Genomic DNA, 21,591 nt, shown 5'->3' with positions numbered 1-21,591 from the left:
GAACTACTTACTTCCTATGTAATTGAATTTTATGATTTCCTAATGATGAATGCCAAGTTTTAATATTAAGCTGCTTTCCATTTCACAATGTATTACTTGACAACATTTGGCTCTAGCTCTGTAGTGTCCTTTCTTTCCCTTCGGCATCTCGGGCTAGATTTTGGGTATTGCTTCTCCTGGCAGATGAAATATTAAATGGTAAAATCTTGATTTTAAATGCCAGCAAGTGGCTTGATCCTTTCACAGTCAGAGCAAAATGCAGATTTATGGAACACTTGATCTCCTTCAATCTTTCCTTCTTCCTAAAGCGGGCGGAATTGTAAAACCCAAGCTTGGCGTCTTCTGATCACTACGTCATCTTCTGTGTTATTACTTCCATCTTGATGGTGTCTTCCAGGATGGACCTTGTAATTGATCTCACCTCATAATGAATGTGAAAAAATGACTTGCTAGCTGTAGAATTCTGAAGTGGGTTTCTCTGTTTTGTGCCCATTATCATTGCTATTACACAGACCTGCTGGCAAAATGATTGGATCAGCCACCGATATTTTGCTGACACAAGGTAGAAGTGAAATTCTAAGCTACAGTTAACGTGAGAAGAAATCTATGTATCACTTTTAAGAAGGTACCTTGAATTTCCTGCAGCAACAAGTGCAGCTATTTTGAGTCTCCTTCCCTTGACGACACCATTAGCAGTGTGTTTTTAAACAACTTAATTTATTGGAATGTGCAAGGTTGGTCCAATTTGATAGCTAGTAAAGAGGTGCAGGACACCAATTAAATACTGTACTGACAAAGTACCCAGCCAGTAAAATACCAGTTAGGTTTAAGATGTTGACATTTGCAATTATTTCGCTGAACTAGTTACAATTATGAAATGTATAAGATTGTTATGTTTTTGGGACTGTGCCTTTAAATCCAAGGTAAAATGAAGGGGCTCATGTGAACTGTTCTATCATCTGCCAGACAGTAAGTCTGGGTGGTTTGATTGTTAGCGATCAAAGGAAGGCTTAGATTGTTTTACTGGGAGGAAGGTGAGAGATATTTACCCGTTAAGACAATGGCATGTGTGTTAACAATAGAGATTGAGAAAAGTCCCAGAAAAGTGTTGAGAATGCATGTTGTAAATATTTGTCCTTTATACTATCTACTTAGTTCCCAGATGAAAAGGAGTTGGGCTCTCAAGAATGGCTAATTATTATTTCTACCTGGATGCATAGCTTTGATTCCTCCATCCATTACATCAGTCTGTTAACCCATCCTCCATGCCTTTCCAAATGAGTGATTAGCCCGTATTGTAACAGTACCAAACGGTGTGAGCATGTGCAAGAATGGCCCATCTGATAAAACCTAAGCAATGGATGCTTAAATAGTGCCATTGTTTATTCAATTAAGTTGCTTTCATGCCAGTCACGAGTGAGGCCTGAATGCTTTTAGATCAGCCAACTGCTTGGGCACAGTATAAATACGTAAGCTGTTTACAAACACATACAAAGAATTTCAAGCACTGTTTCACCATTCTGCAAGTCAGTTCCTTTTCCATTAATGTCACTACACTAGTAAACACTGCTAACCAATTCAATTAGAGGTGCAAAGAGGAGATGGAGACGAATGGGCCATGCACATTAACATAAATGAAGACTTTGAAGCAACTTCTTCAGTGATTCAGTGGGCTGATAAACTGCCCAGTATGATCCTACGCAGATCAGAGGGTGTTGAATTTTGTAGTTGTCTCTGCATTCCAGGAGAAGTCATCCAGGATGTTTGCTCCTGATTATCATCTGCTCCTTAATAATAATCATCTTTATTGTCACAAGTAGGCTTACATTAACACTGCAATGAAGGTACTGTGAAAAGCCCGTAGTTGCCGCACTCCAGCGCCTGTTCGGGTACACAGAGGGAGAAGTCAGAATGTCCAAATTACCTAACAAGCACGTCTTTCGGGACTTATGGGAGGAAACCAGAGCACCTGGAGGAAATCCACACAGACATGGGGAGAACATGCAGACTCCACAGAGACTGTGACCCAAGCCGAACCTGGGTCTCTAGCGCTATGAAGCAACAGTGCTAACCATTGTGCTAACATACCGCCCTGTGACCTTTACTGAAGCACGGTGGAGATCGGGTGATCTGAGGACCAGGTTTAATGGTGCCGATGCCATTTTCCCTTTACTACTCCTTCTTAGGCAGTCCTTTGGGATCAAGGAATACTTGTTTCCATTCTGTTCCGATAGATTCTGAGGTGGCCAATAAGTCCAATACAGTCTCCAGACTCTGCTACGTGTGGGACAGGTGGTGCTTGAAGAGGCCATCAGACAAGGTGTTTGGAGATTTGTCGACTGTCTGCAGGTTTCTTCCCACAAGTCCCGATGAAGTCTCTTGGTGTGCTCTTTTTGCCTTTCTGACTAAACCACTCTGTTTTGTTTGGGCACATGCCAGCGAACCCCATGGGTTGGCACAGATGCTTTGAGGACATCCCTGAAGTACTTCCATTCTATTCTTGGTAGTTTCCTGCCACATTCAAGTTCTGAGTAGAATAGTTGCTTTTGGAGTCTGGTGTCGGGCATGTGAACAAGATTTCCCACCCAGCGGAGCTGGTTTTGACTCATTAGTGCCTCGTGTTGGGCATATTGACTTGGTGCTGTTGGATCGCCTTTCTTGCCACCGGAGCAAGGATCCTTGTGAAGGCTTCCTCTCTACACCCAAACGAAGAGTGGCCATTTGGGTCAAATACACTAGGGATGGTGTGTCCATAGAAGCAAACCCCAAAAGAGTCAGTGCTTTCAGAGGACATGAGGAAGAAGCTTGCTAGCAACATGGGCCAGCACAAATATAGCTTTAATGCCACTGAAAAGATCAAGGAATTCCTTCCAATAGAAGAGGACTCCATGAAACCCAGTGCCATTGATTGAAATATAAGTGAAAATGAAGCAAGGATTCGAGTTTGTATCTTATCTCCCCATTACTGTTGGAATCCTGCAGTGAGAATTGGAAATCCTTCCACAACTGAAAGAGAAAAGATAACTTAATGTTATGAGTATGAACCATCATCAGAACTTGGATCATAAAAATGTTGATTTATATCTTTAATGTATTAGGATTTTATTAATGCCAAAATCATTAGACTCTTAATTCCAGATTTTTATTGAATTCAACATTTCACCATCTGCCGTGGTGGGATTCAAACTCGGGTCTACAGAGCATTACCCTGAGTCTCTGTGTTACTAGTCCAGCAACAATACCACTATTCCACAGCCTCCCCACATGATTCCCGGTGCACAGCAGTGTGGTCGGCTCTTAACTGCCCCTTGAAATGGCTGTACAAGGCACTCAATTCAAGGGCAATTAGGAATGGGCAACAAAGCTTCCCTTTCCGTTAACGTCCACATCCTATCAAAAAATAAGAACCAGAGAAAATGTAAAAATGATGCTCCATTTTAATTTCATTTTTCATAATTGTAATATTTTCTTTTGGATGAGGCAAATATTTGAATCAGAGGAAAATAACAGCTATGGGGAGAGAGCAGGCCTGTGGGTTCAGTTTTGGATTGCAATTTGGCATTGACATGAATGGCAATTAGCTGCCTCCTATGCTGTCAAGTTCTGTCATTCTTCATGGGAGTTTGATCTTAAAAATAGAACACAAAAATAGATCCTAGGCACTGGCTAAAGACAACTGTTATACGTGACTTTCCTGAGGTCATATACCCAGGTCATATGTTATAACAAAGAATCAAATTTCCAGGGATTTGAATTTTCCACTGTATCAGATTGCTACCAGAGGCCTGAAAAAGTCTCGTCTGACCAAGCAAAATCTATTTCCAGTCGTCAGGCTGTGTATGATATGTGTGAAACCAAACTGTAAATTAAAACATTTAATCGCTAAATGCATTGTGACTATAAATTTACAATTCCTACATGTAATTTTCCTTTTTCACAACTTTCACAAGCCTTGATGATTCAATTTGAATTGTTAATGTATTATTCAGGAAGTGTTATTGCAAATGAAGTGAGTTGCCTCAGTTTTGGGAATATTCTTTCTGGGAGTTCTATCTTCAAGTCACAACTTCAGGGTTGGTTTCACCTTCAGAGTCGCTCCATAGTTTCCAATTAAGTTTTTATTACCGATCTTCCTTGTCTTAAAAATTACAGTAGATTTGAAACAAAATTGTTATGAACAGCAAATATACGGGATCACCTCGTGTGTTAGTGGGATTACAATCACAGTCATTTTGATGAAGGACCACAAGTCAGCAACTGTCCTTGCGATGGGACTGAAAAAGTCACTTACCAACTCATGGTTACTTTTTCAGAAACGGGATAATCCACTGATGACTCCTGCCTTCTCTGCAAGAGCCAGTGAGCTAAAGCGAAAAGACAAATACATGAACACACTCTTTTCCAGTCACGTACGGAAGGTAAGCACATGATTTGTTCGCTCAGCAGGTTGACAGAAGCATTTCTATTCAAAAGCATTTAGATTTTCCTCAGCCTGTATAATTTTATTTTCTTCCCCAATAAATCAGTGAATAAATCATCACCTGTTGTGATGCAGGGAACGTAGAACCCTGAATTAGCTGCTCAAAGAAAGCCACAATCATTGTCAATAACTCTAAGCTCAGAAAATAAATAAATGTAATCAGCATAAGTTCCATATGGTTAAGTAAAGAAAAGATCCTGTCAGCCATCTAGCTGTTCTCACAGATTCCACTTCACCAACTCACTTAATCTACCCAATTCTATTTTTAATTTTGAGTAAATAAAACTCTAGTTAAGTCTCAGATGGAGTATTGCACCCAGTTCAGTGCATCATGCTTTAGAAAGGACGTCAAGGTCTTCGAAAGGGTGCAGAGAAGATTTACGGGAATGGTACTTACCAATTTGAGGGATTCCAGTTTTTTGGAGAGACGAGAGATTGTTCTGGAAGTATTCTGGTAGTTTTCAAAGAGGGGTCTTGACAGAGGAGACAGTGAATTTGTTCCCGTTGGTGAAAGAATCAAGAACCAGAGGATACTGATTGAATATGAATGAATAAAGACCCAAAGGCAACATGGGGGAATGTTACGCAGCAAGTGGTTAGGATCTGGAATACAATGCCTGAACAACCAGAGGGGAGATGAGGATTGTTTTTTCCACAAAGCAAGCTGTGCTGCAATGCATTTCCTGAAAGTGTGATGGAGGCAGATTTAAGAGTAACTTTCAAAATGGAATTGAAGGGATAGATTTGTAGGGCTATGTGGAGCCGGATTAAATGGATAGTTCTTGCAAAGAACTGACACAAGAGTGATAGGCCATATGACCTTCTTCTGCATTATGTGCTTCTGTGACACTTCCTCAGCTTTACCTCCATTGTCTCCTTGGTGGTCCACTACCCAGCTTCCCCATCCAATACATCAACTGATCAAAATTGTCTACTTCAAATGCTATATCCAGTGACTCAAAACTAAAAGATTTTGCACATATAGATGTTGGGGTCAGTCCCTTGCTCACAGTTGCTGTCAAGGTTCAAAACAAAGAAGTCCATTTGGATCAAAAGAGAAAATGCTGGAAAACCTCAGCAGGTCTGGCAAAAGGATTGGAGGGCCGAAGGCCCTGTTCCTGTGCTGTACTTTTCTTTGTTCTTTGTTTGGAACAGTCGCTGCATAATGCTGACAGAGGGAGTGAAGGGAAGATGTGTTTGGTGGTGGCATCACGCTGGCGAAAATGGTGGAGGATTATGCTTTCCATACGGTGGCTGGTGGGATGAAATGTGAGAATGAGGCGGACTCTATCCTTGTTCTGGGAGGGAGGGGAGGGGGCGAGGGTAGTGGCGCGGGAGATGGACCGCACACTGTTGAGGGCCCTGTCAACAACTATAGGTGGGAAATCACGGTTGAGGAAGAAGGAACACATTTTCGCAGCACCATTTTGGAAAGTGGCATCATCGGAACAAATGCGATAGAGGCGAAGGGGTTGAGAGAAAGGGATGGCGTTCTTACAGGGTGTAGGGTGCGAAGAGCTGGATAGCTGTGGGAGTCAGTGGGCTTGTAGTGGATATTACTGGATAGTCTGTTGCCGGAAATGGAGACAGAAAGATCAAGGAAGGGAAGGAAAGTGGCTGAGATGAACCAGGTGAAAGTGATGGAGGGGTGAAAACTGGAAGGAGTGTAATCAAATTGGAAAAAAAAGTCTTTCATTCCCCAACTATTTTGATGAGCACAATATTCACATGTCCTCAGATATTGTGACTATGTGGAATACCATGAGGTAAGAAGGTTGGGTGGGGAGAAAAAAGGAAGAAGAGAGTTCAGGCTGGCAGACAACTTCTAATTTTTTTTTAACAAAGTGCTGGAAATGCTCAGCAGGTCTGGCAGCATCTGTGGAGGAAGGAAGTGAGCTGATGTCTCGAGTCAAATGTGAATCTTCTTTACAACTGTTTCTGTTTCCGATCTCCAGCACCCAGAGTTGGGCGGGATGGTAGCACAGTGGTTAGCACTGTTGCTTCACAGTGCCAGGGACTCGGGTTCGATTCCCAGCTTGTGTCACTATCTGTGCGGAGTCTGCACGTTCGCCCCGTGTCTGCGTGGGTTTCCTCCGGGCGCTCCGGTTTCCTTCCACAAGTCCCAAAAGACAGGCTTGTTAGGTGAATTAGACGTTCTGAATTCTCCCTCTGTGTACCCGAACAGGCGCCGTATTTTTATGCCTGTGCTGCTAATTTTTATCTGACCCGCCTCTCTGACTAGAGTAAAGTGCCAACTTGAAGAGATCGCTTCTCACTGCACAACTTCAGAATATCCCAAATAATGTTTTTGCTAATGAAATGCTTTTGCAGTGCAGCAATGACAGCCAATTTTCATACTACGACATCCTACAAACAGCAGTGAGGTAAATGACCAGATAATCTGTGCAAGGGCATATTAAGAGCATAAAAAATAAAAGCAGAAGCCCTTTGAACATGCTCAACAGTGATAAGATCATGACTAATCTACTTTAGCAATACTTGCCAGCACTATCCCCATACCCCTTCATTCCCTTAATACCTAATACTTTATCAATATGACTTGAATATACTCAACAATTGCCCATCCACAGCACTCTGGGGTGGAGACTTCCAAAAGAATGAAGAAATTCATTCTCAACTCATTCCTAAATAGCTGACCTCTTATTCTGAGACTGTAACCATTAGCTCTCGACTCTCCAGCATCCATCCTGTCAAATTCCTTAAGAATTTTACATGTTTCCGATGAGACAAACTCTTATTCTCCTAAATTCTAGGGAATATAAGGCTAGGGAATATAAGCCTAGTTATTAGTTTAAATCGGTACAGTAGTGAGACAGGATATTGGCCCAGAAAATCTGGATGTAGAATCAGTCTGGGTGGGAGCTAAGAAGCAACAAGGGATGAAAAGTATTAGTGGGGGGTTGTCTATAGGCCTCCAAACAGTTATGGTAATGTAGAGGAAGGCATTGAACAGGAAATTAGAGATACCTGTAACAAGGATGTTACTGTAACCATGGGTGAATTTAATCTGCATATGGATTGGGCAAACCAAATAAGCATCAATCCTGTGGCGGATTAATTCCTGGAGTGTGTACAAGATTTATTTTCTTTTTTGGATCACTACACCAAGGACCCATCTAGAGAACATGCTATCCTAGTTTTGGTATTATGCAATGAGAAGGAGTAAATTAATAACTTTGTGCAAGGTCCTTTAGGGAACAGTGACCATCGCATGATAGAATTCTTTATTAGGATCACAAGTGAAGAAGTCCGATCTGAAACTAGAGTGCTAAAGCTAAACAAAGGAAAATATGAAGGTATGAGGCGTGAGTTGGCTAAGAGAGTTAGGAAATGTTGTTCAACGGCATGATGGTGGATAGACAAAGGCTAATATTTAAGGAACAAATTTATTCATTGCAACAGTAATGCATTTCTTTCTGGTACAAAAATAGGACGGCATGGTGGTGCAGTGGTTAGCACTGCTGCCTCACAGCGCCAGGGACCTAGGTTCAATTCCGGCCTCGGGTGACTGTCTGTGGAAAGCTTGCACTTCCTCCCCGTGTCTGCGTGGGTTTCCTCCGGGTGGTCTGGTTTCCTCCCACAGTCCAAAGATATGCAGGTTAGGTTGATTGGCTATGCTAAATTGCCCCCTTATAAACAGAATTAAGGATGGTATTCAATCCAAAGAGGAGTCATGTAAAGTTGCTTGAAAAAGTAGCAAGCCTGAGGATTGGGAGCAGTTCAGAATTCAGCAAAGGAAGACCAAGAGAATGTTTAAGAGGGAAAAATAGAGCATGAGCATAAACTTGCAAGTAACATGAAAGGGGACTGGTAAGTAGTGTTTCTGTTTTCTTTTTCTTTTCATTGGTATATTGATATATTTTTTTCTTCGTTGTTTATTTGTTTATTTAATTTATTTTGGGTAAATTGTAATTGTTGAAGTTAACCGAAGGTTTAAAACATGGCAGGAGATCTCAGACCCGTGTCATGCTCCTCGTGTGCGATGTGGGAGCTCAGGGACACGTCCACTGTCCCTGGCTCCTTCACGTGCAAGAAGTGTGTCCAGTTGCAGCTCCTGTTAGACCGCTTGACGGCTCTGGAGCTGCGGATGGACTCACTTTGGAGCATCCACGATGCTGAGGACGTTGTGGATAGCATGTTTAGCGAGTTGGTCATACCGCAGGTGAAAGGTACTGAAGGAGATAGAAAATGGGTGACCAAAAGACAGAGCAAGAGTAGGAAGGCAGTGCAGGTGTCCTCTGCGGTCATCTCCCTGCAAAACAGATATAGTGCTTTGGATACTGTTGAGGGAGATGGCTCACCAGGGGAAGGCAGCAGCAGCCAGGTTCATGGCACCATGGCTGGCTCTGCTGCGCAGCTGGGCAGGAAGAAGAATGGCAGGGCTATAGTGATAGGGTACTCAATTGTAAGGGGAATAGACAGGCGGTTCTGTGGACGCAATCGAGACTCCAGGATGGTATGTTGCCTCCCTGGTGCAAGGGTCAAGGATGTCTCGGAGCGGTTGCAGGACATTCTGGGGGGGGGGAGGGTGAACAGCCAGCTGTCGTGGTGCATGTGGGCACCAACAATATAGGTAAAAAACGAGACGAGGTCCTACAAGCTGAATTTAGGGAGTTAGGAGTTAAACTAAAAAGTAGGACCTCAAAGGTAGTAATCTCAGGATTGCTACCATTGCCACTAGCTAGTCAGAGTAGGAATGTCAGGATAGATAGGATGAATGCGTGGCTCGAGAGATGGTGCAAGAGGGAGGGATTCAAATTCCTGGGACATTGGAACCGGTTCTGGGGAGGTGGGACCAGTACAAACCGGACGGTCTGCACCTGGGCAGGACTGGAACCGATGTCCTAGGGGGGGTGTTTGCTAGAGCTGTTGGGGAGAGTTCAAACTAATGTGGCAGGGGATGGGAACCGATGCAGGAAGTTGGAAGGTAGTAAAACAAGGGGGAAAGAGTAAGGCAGAGAAGCCATCGTCAAAAATCAAAAAGGGCAACAGTACAAGGTACAGTGACTGAGGGGAGCTCAGTGAATAGGACCAGGAATACGAAAAGGAATAAAATGGGAAGTGAAAACATTAATGGTAAGTGACACGGCAGGTTGTTACATGAAGATATGGGTTCAACGACAAGGAAAATTAGGAGAAAGGTTAAGAGGAGATATAACTTAGGAGAGGTTACTGATCGATGTGTTAAGATTCAGAACAGAGGTAAAAAAGCCAACATAAGTGTACTTTACCTGAATGCTCGTAGTATTCGGAATAAGGTAAATGAGTTGATGGCGCAAATCACCGTGAATGACTATGATTTAGTGGCCATTACTGAAACATGGTTAAAGGATGGTCACGACTGGGAGTTAAATATCCGAGGATATCAAACTATTCGGAAGGACAGAGTGGATGGTAAGGGAGGTGGTGTAGCTCTGTTATTTAAGGATGACATCCGGGCAACAGTAAGGGATGACATCGGTGCTATGGAGGATAAGGTTGAATCCATTTGGATGGAAATCAGGAATACTAAGGCGAAAATGTCACTGATAGGAGTAGTCTATAGGCCACCAAATAGTAACATTATAGTGGGGCAGGCAATAAACAAAGAAATAACTGATGCATGTAGAAATGGTACAGCAGTTATCATGGGGGATTTTAATCTACATGTTGATTGGTTTAACCAGGTTGGTCAAGGCAGCCTTGAGGAGGAGTTTATAGAATGTATCCGCGATAGTTTCCTAGAACAGTATGTAATGGAACCTACGAGGGAAGAAGCGGTCCTAGATCTGGTCCTGTGTAATGAGTCAGGATTGATTCAGGATCTCATAGTTAGGGATCCTCTCGGAAGGAGCAATCAGAATATGGTGGAATTTAAAATACAGATGGAGGGTGAGAAGGTAAAATCAAGCACTAGTGTTTTGTGCTTAAACAAAGGAGATTACAATGGGATGAGAGAAGAACTAGCTAAGGTAGACTGGGAGCAAAGACTTTTTGATGAAACAGTTGAGGACCAGTGGAGAACCTTCCAAGTGATTTTTCACAGTGCTCAGCAAAGGTTTATACCAACAAAAAGGAAGGACGGTAAAAAGAGGGAAAATCGACCGTGGATATCTAAGGAAATAAGGGAGAGTATCAAATTAAAGGAAAAAACATACAAAGTAGCAAAGATCAGTGGGAGACTAGAGGACTGGGAAATCTTTAAGGGGCAACAGAAAGCTACGAAAAAAGCTATAAAGAAGAGTAAGATAGATTATGAGAGTAAACTTGCTCAGAATATAAAAACAGATAGTAAAAGTTTCCACAAATATATAAAACAAAAAAGAATGGTTGAGGTAAATATTGGTCCTTTAGAGGATCAGAAGGGAGATTTAATAATGGGAGATGAGGAAATGGCTGAGGAACTGAACAGGTTTTTTGGGTTGGTCTTCACAGTGGAAGACACAAATAACATGCCAGTGACTGATGGAAATGAGGCTATGACAGGTGAGGACCTTGAGAGGATTGTTATCACCAAGGAGGTAGTGATGGGCAAGCTAATGGGGCTAAAGGTAGACACGTCTCCTGGACCTGATGGAATTCATCCCAGAGTGCTAAAAGAGATGGCTAGGGAAATTGCAAATGCACTAATGATAATTCACTCGACTCTGGGGTGGTCCCGGCGGATTGGAAATTAGCAAACGTGACACCACTGTTTAAAAAAAGGAGGTAGGCAGAAAGCGGGTAATTATAGGCCAGTGAGCTGGAATCTATCATCAAGGAAGAAATAGCGAGGCATCTGGGCAGACGCAGCATGGGTTCATAAAGGGCAGCACAGGAACAGGCCCTTCGGCCCTCCAAGCCCGTGCCGACCATGCTGCCCGACTAAACTACAATCTTCTACACTTCCTGGGTCCGTATCCCTCTATTCCCATCCTATTCATGTATTTGTCAAGATGCCCCTTAAATGTCACTATCGTCCCTGCTTCCACCACCTCCTCCGGTAGCAAGTTCCAGGCACCCACTACCCTCTGCATAAAAAACTTGCCTCGTACATCTACTCTAAACCTTGCCCCTCTCACCTTAAACCTATGCCCCCTAGTAATTGACCCCTCTACCCTGGGGAAAAGCCTCTGACTATCCACTCTGTCTATGCCCCTCATAATTTTGTAGACCTCTATCAGGTTTCCCCTCAACCTCCTTCGTTCCAGTGAGAACAAACTGAGTTTATTCAACACTATACTCCAAGTGTGGCCTAACTAAGGTTCTATACAGCTGCAACATGACTTGCCAATTCTTATACTCAGTGCCCCGGCCAATGAAGGCAAGTATGCCGTATGCCTTCTTGACTACCTTCTCCACCTGTGTTGCCCCTTTCAATGTGGACCTGTACTCTTAGATCTCTTTGACTTTCAATACTCTTGAGGGTTCTACCATTCACTGTATATTCCCTACCTGCATTAGACCTTCCAAAGTGCATTACCTCACATTTGTCCGGATTAAACTCCATCTGCCATCTCTCCGCCCAAGTCTCCAAACAATCTAAATCCTGCTGTATCCTCTGACAGTCCTCATCGCTATCCACAATTCCACCAACCTTTGTGTCGTCTGCAAACTTACTAATCAGACCAGTTACATTTTCCTCCAAATCATTTATATATCCTACAAAGAGCAAAGGTCCCAGCACTGATCCCTGTGGAACACCACTGGTCACAGCCCTCCAATTAGAAAAGCATCCTTCCATTGCTACTCTCTGCCTTCTATGACCTAGCCAGTTCTGTATCCACCTTGCCAGCTCACCCCTGATCCCGTGTGACTTCACCTTTTGTACTCGTCTACCATGAGGGACCTTGTCAAAGGCCTTACTGGAGTCCATATAGACAACATCCACTGCCCTACTTGCATCAATCATCTTAGTGACCTCCTCGAAAAGCTCTATGGAGAAAAACTCAATGGTATGGAGGAGGGGTTCTGGTGTGAGGTGCTCCGGAGGGTGCAAAATAGACATTGCCGCTGACTGGAAGATCATTATTTTGAAAAGACAGACAAAGTGAAAAAGGAAGAGGGTAGTTGTGATAATAGAGAATGACAGAAAGATAATAGCGGGAAAGAATCTTGGCTCAGAAAATCAGGAAGCAGAATCAGTATTGCTGGAGAATAGGGATATCAAGGGTCAGAAGAAACTGCATCGATCATCTTCGTGACCTCCTCGAAAAACTCTATCAAGTTAGTGAGACACGACCTCCCCTTCACAATACGTCCATTTGCCTCTCACTAATACATCCATTTGCTTCCAAATGGGAGTAGATCCTGTCTCGAAGAATTCTCTCCAGTAATTTCCCTACCACTGAAGTAAGGCTCACCGGCCTGTAGTTCCCTGGATTATCCTTGCTACCCTTCTTAAACAGAGGAACAACATTGGCTATTCTCCAGTCCTCCGGGACATCCCCTGAAGACAGTGAGGATCCAAAGATTTCTGTCAAGGCCTCAGCAATTTCCTCTCCAGCCTCCTTCAGTATTCTGGGATAGATCCCATCAGGCCCTGGGGACTTATCTACCTTAATATTTTTTAAGACACCCAACACCTCGTCTTTTTGGATCTCAATGTGACCCAGGCTATCTACACACGCTTCTCCAGACTCAACATCTACCAATTTCTTCTCTTTGGTGAATACTGATGCAAAGTATTCATTTAGTACCTCGCCCATTTCCTCTGGCTCCACACATAGATTCCCTTGCCTATCCTTCAGTGGGCCAACCCTTTCCCTGGCTACCCTCTTGCTTTTTATGTACGTGTAAAAAGCCTTGGGATTTTCCTTAACCCTATTTGCCAATGACTTTTCGTGACCCCTTTTAGCTCTCCTGACTTCTTGCTTAAGTTCCTTCCTACTTCCCTTATATTCCACGCAGGCTTTGTCTGTTCCCAGCCTTTTAGCCCTGACAAATGTCTCCTTTTTCTTTTTGACGAGGCTTACAATATCTCTTGTTATCCAAGGCTCCTGAAAATTGCCGTATTTATCCTTCTTCCTCACAGGAACATGCCGGTCCTGAATTCCTTTCAACTGACACTTGAAAGCCTCCCACATGTCAGATGTTGATTTGCCCTCAAACATCCGCCCCCAATCTATGTTCTTCAGTTCCCGCCTAATAATGTTATAATTAGCCTTCCCCCAATTTAGCATATTCATCCTAGGACCACTCTTATCCTTGTCCACCAGTACTTTAAAACTTACTGAATTGTGGTCACTGTTACCGAAATGCTCCCCTACTGAAACATCTACCACCTGGCCGGGCTCATTCCCCAATACCAGGTCCAGTACCGCCCCTTCCCTAGTTGGACTGTCTACATATTGTTTTAAGAAGCCCTCCTGGATGCTCCTTAGAAACTCCGCCCCGTCTAAGCCCCTGGCACTAAGTGAGCCCCAGTCAATATTGTGGAAGTTGAAGTCTCCCATCACCACAACCCTGTTGTTTTTACTCTTTTCCAAAATCTGTCTCCCTATCTTCTCCTCTATCTCCCGCTGGCTGTTGGGAGGCCTGTAGTAAACCCCCAACATTGTGACTGCACCCTTCTTATTCCTGATCTCTACCCATATAGCCTCACTGCCCTCTGAGGTGTCCTCCCGCAGTACAGCTGTGATATTCCCCGAACCAGTAGCGCAACTCCACCTCCCTTTTTACATCCCCCTCTATCCTGCCTGAAACATCTAAATCCTGGAACGTTTAGCTGCCAATCCCTCAACCAGGTCTCTGTAATGGCAACAACATCATAGTTTCAAGTACTAATCCAAGCTCTAAGTTCATCTGCCTTACCCGTAATACTTCTTGCATTAAAACATATGCACTTCAGGCCACCAGACCCGCTGTGTTCAGCAACTTCTCCCTGTCTGTTCTGCCTCAGAGTCCCACTGCCCCTATTTCCTAGTTCTCCCTCAATGCTCTCACCTTCTGACCAATTGCTCCCGAGCCCACCCCCCTGCCATTCTAGTTTAAACCCTCCCGTGTGACATTAGCAAACCACGCGGCCAGGATATTTATGCCTCTCCGGTTTAGATGCAACCCGTCCTTCTTATATAGGTAACACAAAGGTGCCGCACAAAAGGTTACTGCATAAGATAAACATGCATGGCATTAAGGGAAAAGTAGTAGCATGGATAGAGGATTGGTTAATTAATAGAAAGCAAAGAGTGGGGATTAATGGGTGTTTCTCTGGTTGGCAATCAGTAGCTAGTGGTGTCCCTCAGTGATCAGTGTTGGGCCCACAACTGTTCACAATTTACATAGATGATTTGGAGTTGGGGACCAAGGGCAATGTGTCCAAGTTCGCAGACAACACTAAGATAAGTGGTAAAGCAAAAAGTGCAGAGGATACTGGAAGTCTGCAGAGGGATTTGGATAGGCTAAGTGAATGGGCTAGGGTCTGGCAGATGGAATACAATGTTGACAAATGTGAGATTATCCATTTTGGTAGGAATAACAGCAAAAGGGATTATTATTAAAATGATAAAATATTAAAACATGCTGCTGTGCAGAGAGACCTGGGTGTGCTAGTGCATGAGTCGCAAAAAGTTGGCTTACAGGTGCAACAGGTGATTAAGAAGGCAAATGGAATTTTGTCCTTCATTGCTAGAGGGATGGAGTTTAAGACTAAGGAGGTTATGCTGCAATTGTATAAGGTGTTAGTGAGGCCACACCTGGGGTATTGTGTTCAGTTTTGGTCTCCTTACTTGAGAAAGGACGTACTGGCACTGGTGGGTGTGCAGAGGAGATTCACTAGGTTAATCCCAGAGCTGAAGGGATTGGATTACGAGGAGAGGTTGAGTAGACTGGGAGTGTACTCGTTGGAATTTAGAAGGATGAGGGGGGATCTTATAGAAACATATACGATTATGAAGGGAATAGATGGGATAGATGTGGGCAGGTTGTTTCCACTGGCGGGTGAAAGCAGAACTAGGGGGCATAGCCTCAAAATAAGGGGAAGTAGATTTAGGACTGAGTTTAGGAGGAACTTCTTCACCCAAAGGGTTGTGAATCTATGGAATTCCTTGCCCAGTGAAGCAGTAGAGGCTCCTTCATTAAATGTTTTTAAGATAAAGATAGATACTTTTTTGAAGAATAAAGGGATTAAGGGTTATGGTGTTCAGGCCGGTAAGTGGAGCTGAGTCCACAAAAGATCAGCAATGATCTCATTGAATGGTGGAGCAGGCTCGAGGGGGCAGATGGCCTACTCCTGCTCCTAGTTCTTATGTTCTTATGTAAAGGTTTCTATAAGTATGTAAAAAAGAAAAAGATTTGTGAAGACAAATGTAGGTTCCTTACCATCCGACTCAGAAGAATTTATAATAGGGATCAAGGAAATGGCAGAACAATTAAGCAGCTACTTTAGTTCTGTCTCCACAGAGGAAACCGCAAATAACTCCCCAGAAATGCTAAGAACCAATTGTTATGGGCCAGGGTTCAGGGAACCCCAAAGTGTATCATGGAGTTCACCTGACCCACAACTTTTAATAGATTGTGGTATGGCGATCTCACGGCCCACTCTACTTGTGTGGTACAGCAGAAATGGAAAAGTATTTTTTAAAGCAAAACCATGTTTATTCTATGAACTCCAGTTAACCTTTTTAAAACATACAGTGAACATCTTAGCAACCATCAATTCAAATATAACTCCCAAAGAGTACAACACTAAGTAATTCTTAAGCTGTCCTTTTAACATCCATAAGACATGAAAAAAAAACTTTAAACAGAAGCAAATCTGGTTAAAGTCACGACTGAGAGCAGTTATTAGTTTTAAATCACCAACGGATCGATTTACAGTCTTTAGAATACAGAGAAAGAGACACATACACCTTCTGGCTGTGACTGCAGCTTTCCAGCTCTGAAAACGAAACTAAAACACACCCTGCAGCAAACAGCCTAAAAGAAAAGTAAAAAGCTGACAGGCAGCCCAGCTCCACCCACACTCTGACATCACTGATAAACACCCATTTCTTAAAGGTACTCTCACATGAAACCTCCCCCCAAGAAAAAAAAAATAAACCATCAACTTCAAGATGGTTTCATTTTTCACCTTTTTACTATCCTTTAAGAAATGCACACAGTAAATATACTTTTTTGTTTAAAAAAAACAACACACGCAAGTAGGTATAATAATACAGTCCACTTTTTTTCGTTGTTCTTCCTCCAACTGAAACTGCTTCCGTTCATCACATTCGTGACAAAGCATTAGGCTATCACGTTTTCTCGTCCTGCCACATGTACTGTTTTTAGATGAAATGGCTGTAACAATAAACTCCAGCGAAACAGCCTTGCATTGTTATTCCGAAATAGCTCCAAAAACATACATGGATGGTGATCAGTATATATAGTGGTGTCAGACGGATTGCTGGTCACATAAATGCGAAAATGTTGCAAAGCTCGCACCAAATTCAACGTCCCCTTCTCAATTGTTGAATACTTTTTCTGGTGAGAATTAAATTTCTTTGAAAAATAACCAATAGGCCGCTCTAGCCCTTTGTCGTCGTCTTGTAGAAGCACCGCACCTACACCCACATCACTCGCATCAACCGCCACTTTGAATGGTTTCGTATAATTTGGGATGGCTAACACGGGAGCAATGGTTAACACAGCCTTCAGGCCGTCAAATGCCTGTTGACGCTCCGCTGTCCACTGAAATTTGTTACGCTTCTTGAGCAAGTCCGTCAGTGGAGCGACCACACGGCTGAAATTCGGTACAAATTTCTGGTAAAATCCACTCATACCAAGAAATTGCATTATTTACCGTCAAGTGGAGGGTATCGGAAACTCCCCAATAACTTTTGTTTTCACATCCTGTGGGACCATTCGACCCCGTCCGATTGTATGACCAAGGAAAGTGACTTGGGCTTTTCCAAATTCACTTTTGGCTAGGTTTATCACCAAACCCACCTCCTGAAGTCGATCAAATAACTCCATCGGATATTTTAAATGTTCTCACCATGTCTGGCTGAAAATTATAAGATCGTCGATGTATACCGCACAATTTTGTAATCCGGAAACAACTTTGTTAGTTAACCGTTGCATTTTTCAAGCCAAATGACATAACTTTGAATTGGTATATACCATCTGGAGTCACAAAAGCTGAAATCTCCTTCGCCCTTTCGGATAAAGGTATCTGCCAGTAACCCTTAAGTAAATCCAATTTGGAAATAAAAGCTGATTGTCCCACTTTCTCAATGCAATCCTCCAAACGTGGGATAGGAAAAGAGTCCGTTCTTGTAACTGCATTAACCTTTCTATAGTCCACACACAACCGTTGGGTACCGTCTGGTTTTGGTACCATCACTATGGGTGAGCTCCATTGGCTGCAACCCACTTCAATTATGCCATTTTTAAGCATACTCTCAATCTCTTTGTTAACCTGTGCCAATTTTAAACGGTTAAGTCTGTATGGTAGTTGTTTGATTGGATTAGCATTTCCCACACCTGCATCTTGTCTAGCCATTTTAGTACTTTCCAATTTATCTCCACAAATTGCCCACGTGATGTCAACTCTTTCAGGTCAGTCCGTTTTTCCTCTGGAAGGTAATTGAACAATTTATCCCAATTTTTAAGAACATCCTCGTTTTCCAATTTAATTTGAGGTATTTCAAATTCACAGTCATCTGGATTTGGTTCGTCACTTTGAGTTAGAATCATTAAAACCTCCTTTTTCTCTCTTTACCTTTCAAAGTACCTTTTAAGCATATTCACATGACACACTCTGAGAGTCTTCCTTCTAAATGGTGCTTTTACACATAATTCACCTCACTTAATTTTCTTTCAACCTGATAAGGTCCACAAAACCTTGCTTTTAAAGGATCATCTACCACTGGTAACAATACTAAAACATTATCTCCACTGCCAAAGCGACAAACTTTGGATTTCTTGTCCGTGACCCGTTTCATCACATTTTGTGCAACTATCAAATGTTGTCTCGCCAATTCACAGTCTTATTTAATCATTCCCTAAAATTTGACACGTAATCCAATATTGTAAGTTCCGATTTCTCACTCAACAATTTTTCCTTAATCAATTTAAATGGTCCTCTTACCTCATGACCAAAAATTAGTTCAAAAGGACTAAATTTGGTTGATTCATTAGGTGCATCCCTGATTGCAAACAGTACAAATGGAATTCCTTTATCCCAATCCTCTGGATAATCATGACAATAAGCCCTCAACATTGTCTTTAATGTCTGATGCCACCTTTCTAATGCTCCCTGCGATTCTGGATGGTACGCAGTTGATTTGAATTGTTTTATTTCTAAGCCATCCATAACTTCTTTGAAAAACCAGGAGGTAAAATTTGATCCTTGATCCGATTGTATTTCTTCTGTGGGTAGTCCATATCGAGTAAAGAATTCAAGTGACTCCTCCACAATCTTTTTAGCTGTAATATTACGTACTGGAATGGCCTCTGGAAACCTAGTAGACACATCCATTATAGTCAAAAGATATTGATTCCCACTTTTCATTTTAGGAAGCGGTCTTACGCAATCAATTAGGACACTTGTAAAAGGTTCCACAAATGCTGGAATGGGTATTAAGGGAGCTGGTTTTATCACTGCTTGAGGTTTCCCTATCATGTGACATGTGTGACATGATTGACAAAATGTAGCTACATCTTTATGTAGTCCAGGCCAATAAAAATGTTTCTGGATTTTAGCTTGAGTTTTCCTTATTCCCAAATGACCTCCCACTGGTACCTCATGTGTAACTCGCAACACCTCCTTTCTATACCCTCCCGGCAATACTACTTGATGAACTTCTGCCCATTTTTCATCTGGCTGCATATGTAAAGGTCTCCATTTTCTCATCAAGACATTACTTTTACAGTAATAACACTCTGGTATACACTCCAATTCCTCTTCCGTGTATGTTTTCTGCTACAGCCGTTTTATTTCTACATCCTTCTGTTGTAACTCCGCCAATTTTCCTGAACTAAAAATATTTGCCTCATCCTCCACCTGTTCTTGTTCTTTTTCAACCATCTGATCAAAAATTGTTTCTGATAATTGCACTTCAACTTCATCTTCACTCTTTGATTTCTCCTCTTGTCTTAACCTGTGACTTTGCGACCTTGTTACTACACAATCCAGAAAAATCCCAGGATATTCGTCCTTCAACACTTCAGTTGTCTGATTTTCCACTGGCTTATCAACCACAGTAAGCATCACTCCCACCTGCGATCCAGCGATATCATTACCCAAGATAAGCTGTATTCCTGGACAAGATAGTTTCTCTATTACTCCTACTACCACTTCACCACTCTTCACTGGACTTTCCAACCTTACCTTATATAATGGAATGCTACTCCTCTCACCCTGAATTCCACATATTACCACCTTTTCTGCAATATTCTTCCCAAACTACATAACTCCTCATCTCTTACCATTAAAGATTGACCAGCTCCCGTATCTCTTAAAATTGTGACTTCTTTACCTGCTCCTCCAGATGCACATGAGTAAATTTTACCCACTCAAGTAAATTCTTTAAAGAGATCTGGCACCTTCTTATCAATCACCTCTTGATCAGGCTGTACAACCTTTTGATCCTCCTTCGCTTCACTTGGGCTTTCCTTCACCACTTTAACAAACCCCACTGTCTTATCCTGTTTTCCCACATCAGCCTTCCCAGTGCTTTTCTTCAACCACCAACACTGTGACTTTACATGGCCTAGTTTATTACAGTGAAAACATTTGAAACTTTTCATTTCTTTTCCACCCTCCTGGATTTCTTTTTTAATCTGAGGTACACTCTCCTTATTATCTCCCATCAGATCACGTTTACCTTTACCACTTGAGTGTTTCTCATGTCCCCAGTTTCTATTCCTCACAGGCTGAAACTGATGTCGGAAACCAAGCTTTGATTTATGAACTAATTCATAATCATCTGCCATTTCTGCTGCTAACCTCGCAGTTTTAACCCTCTGCTCTTCCACATGAGTTCTCACTACATCAGGAATTGAATTTTTAAACTCCTCCAAAAGTATAATTTCTCTGAGAACTTCATACGTTTGATCTATTTTCAAAGCCCTTATCCACCTGTCAAAATTACTCTGTTTGAGCCTTTCAAACTCCATGCATGTTTGACCATATTCTGTCCTTAAATTTCTGAACCTTTGTCTGTAAGCTTCAGGCACTAGTTAATGTGCACCTAAGATGGATTTTTTCACCTCCTCATACGTCCCAGATACCTCCTCCGGTCGTGATGCAAACACTTCACTATCAGCTTTGTTTGAATCAGTAATACCCACATGTCCTGTGGCCATTTCATTTGTTTAGCTACCTTCTCAAATAAAATGAAAAAGTCTTCCATCTCCTACTCATCAAACCTTGGCAATGGTTGGACATATTTAAATAGATTCCCACCAAGCCTTCGACGCTCTTTCTCACTATCCTCATCACTATCATCGAACGGTACGTTTCTCTTTACGTCTGCCAATTTTAACTATCAAGTTTCATGGCCATTTTCTGAAGTTCAAACTCTCTCTCTTTATCTTTTTCCCTGTTCTGTGTCTCCCTTTCTCTTTCCTTTTGTTCTTCTAGAGCTATTCTTTCTTTTCTCCTTTCTTCTCTCTCTTCTTTTCCCTCTCTCTTTCTTTTTCCTCTCTTTCGTATTGAAGCTACTTTAATTCTTTCCCATGTTCCATTTGTTTAATTTGTAACTGAATTTTGCCATTTCCAATGAGTCAAACTGTATCTCGGGCAACTTTGAATGCTTAGCCACCGCCATAATTACCTCACCTTTTCGCATTTTGTCAGGTAATGTTAACTGCAATGTTTGTGCCTAATCTAACAGTCTGTTTTTAGTCTCTGTCCATAAGGTACTCCGTGTGACCATCTCCACCCCAAAAAACTTCAGAGCCTCTGAAAGAGCCATTGTCCACAACACGCTCCCCACTTAAATTAGAATACCATTCCTGAAAAGCAACCACAATATGCTCACCCCTCACTGTCTTTAAGTTCACTAAGCCTATCCAATAGATAGACTTTCATCCCGGACGAGCCCCCAATTTGTTAGGGCCAGGGTTTAGCGAACCCCAAAGTGTATCATGGAGTTCACCTGACTCACAACTTTTAATATATTGTGGTATGGGGAGCACACGGCCCA

At 42.4% G+C, this 21,591-nt stretch overlaps 1 protein-coding gene across 2 annotated transcripts in view; it reads left to right on the top strand.

Annotated features, from left to right (window-relative positions):
• Positions 1-21,591, top strand: part of LOC140398380 (unconventional myosin-Id-like) — a 913,794-nt gene that overhangs the window by 580,458 nt on the left and 311,745 nt on the right. For both annotated transcript variants that reach the window (XM_072487000.1, XM_072487001.1), the window contains exon 19: positions 4,314-4,418. In XM_072487000.1, coding sequence (XP_072343101.1) covers positions 4,314-4,418 — 105 coding nt within the window. The remainder of the gene's footprint in view (positions 1-4,313; positions 4,419-21,591) is intronic.

This window comes from Scyliorhinus torazame, chromosome 21 (assembly GCF_047496885.1).
Source record: "Scyliorhinus torazame isolate Kashiwa2021f chromosome 21, sScyTor2.1, whole genome shotgun sequence".
In the NCBI taxonomy this organism is placed as follows: Eukaryota; Metazoa; Chordata; class Chondrichthyes; order Carcharhiniformes; family Scyliorhinidae; genus Scyliorhinus; species Scyliorhinus torazame.
This window is presented reverse-complemented; position numbering and strand designations above follow the sequence as displayed.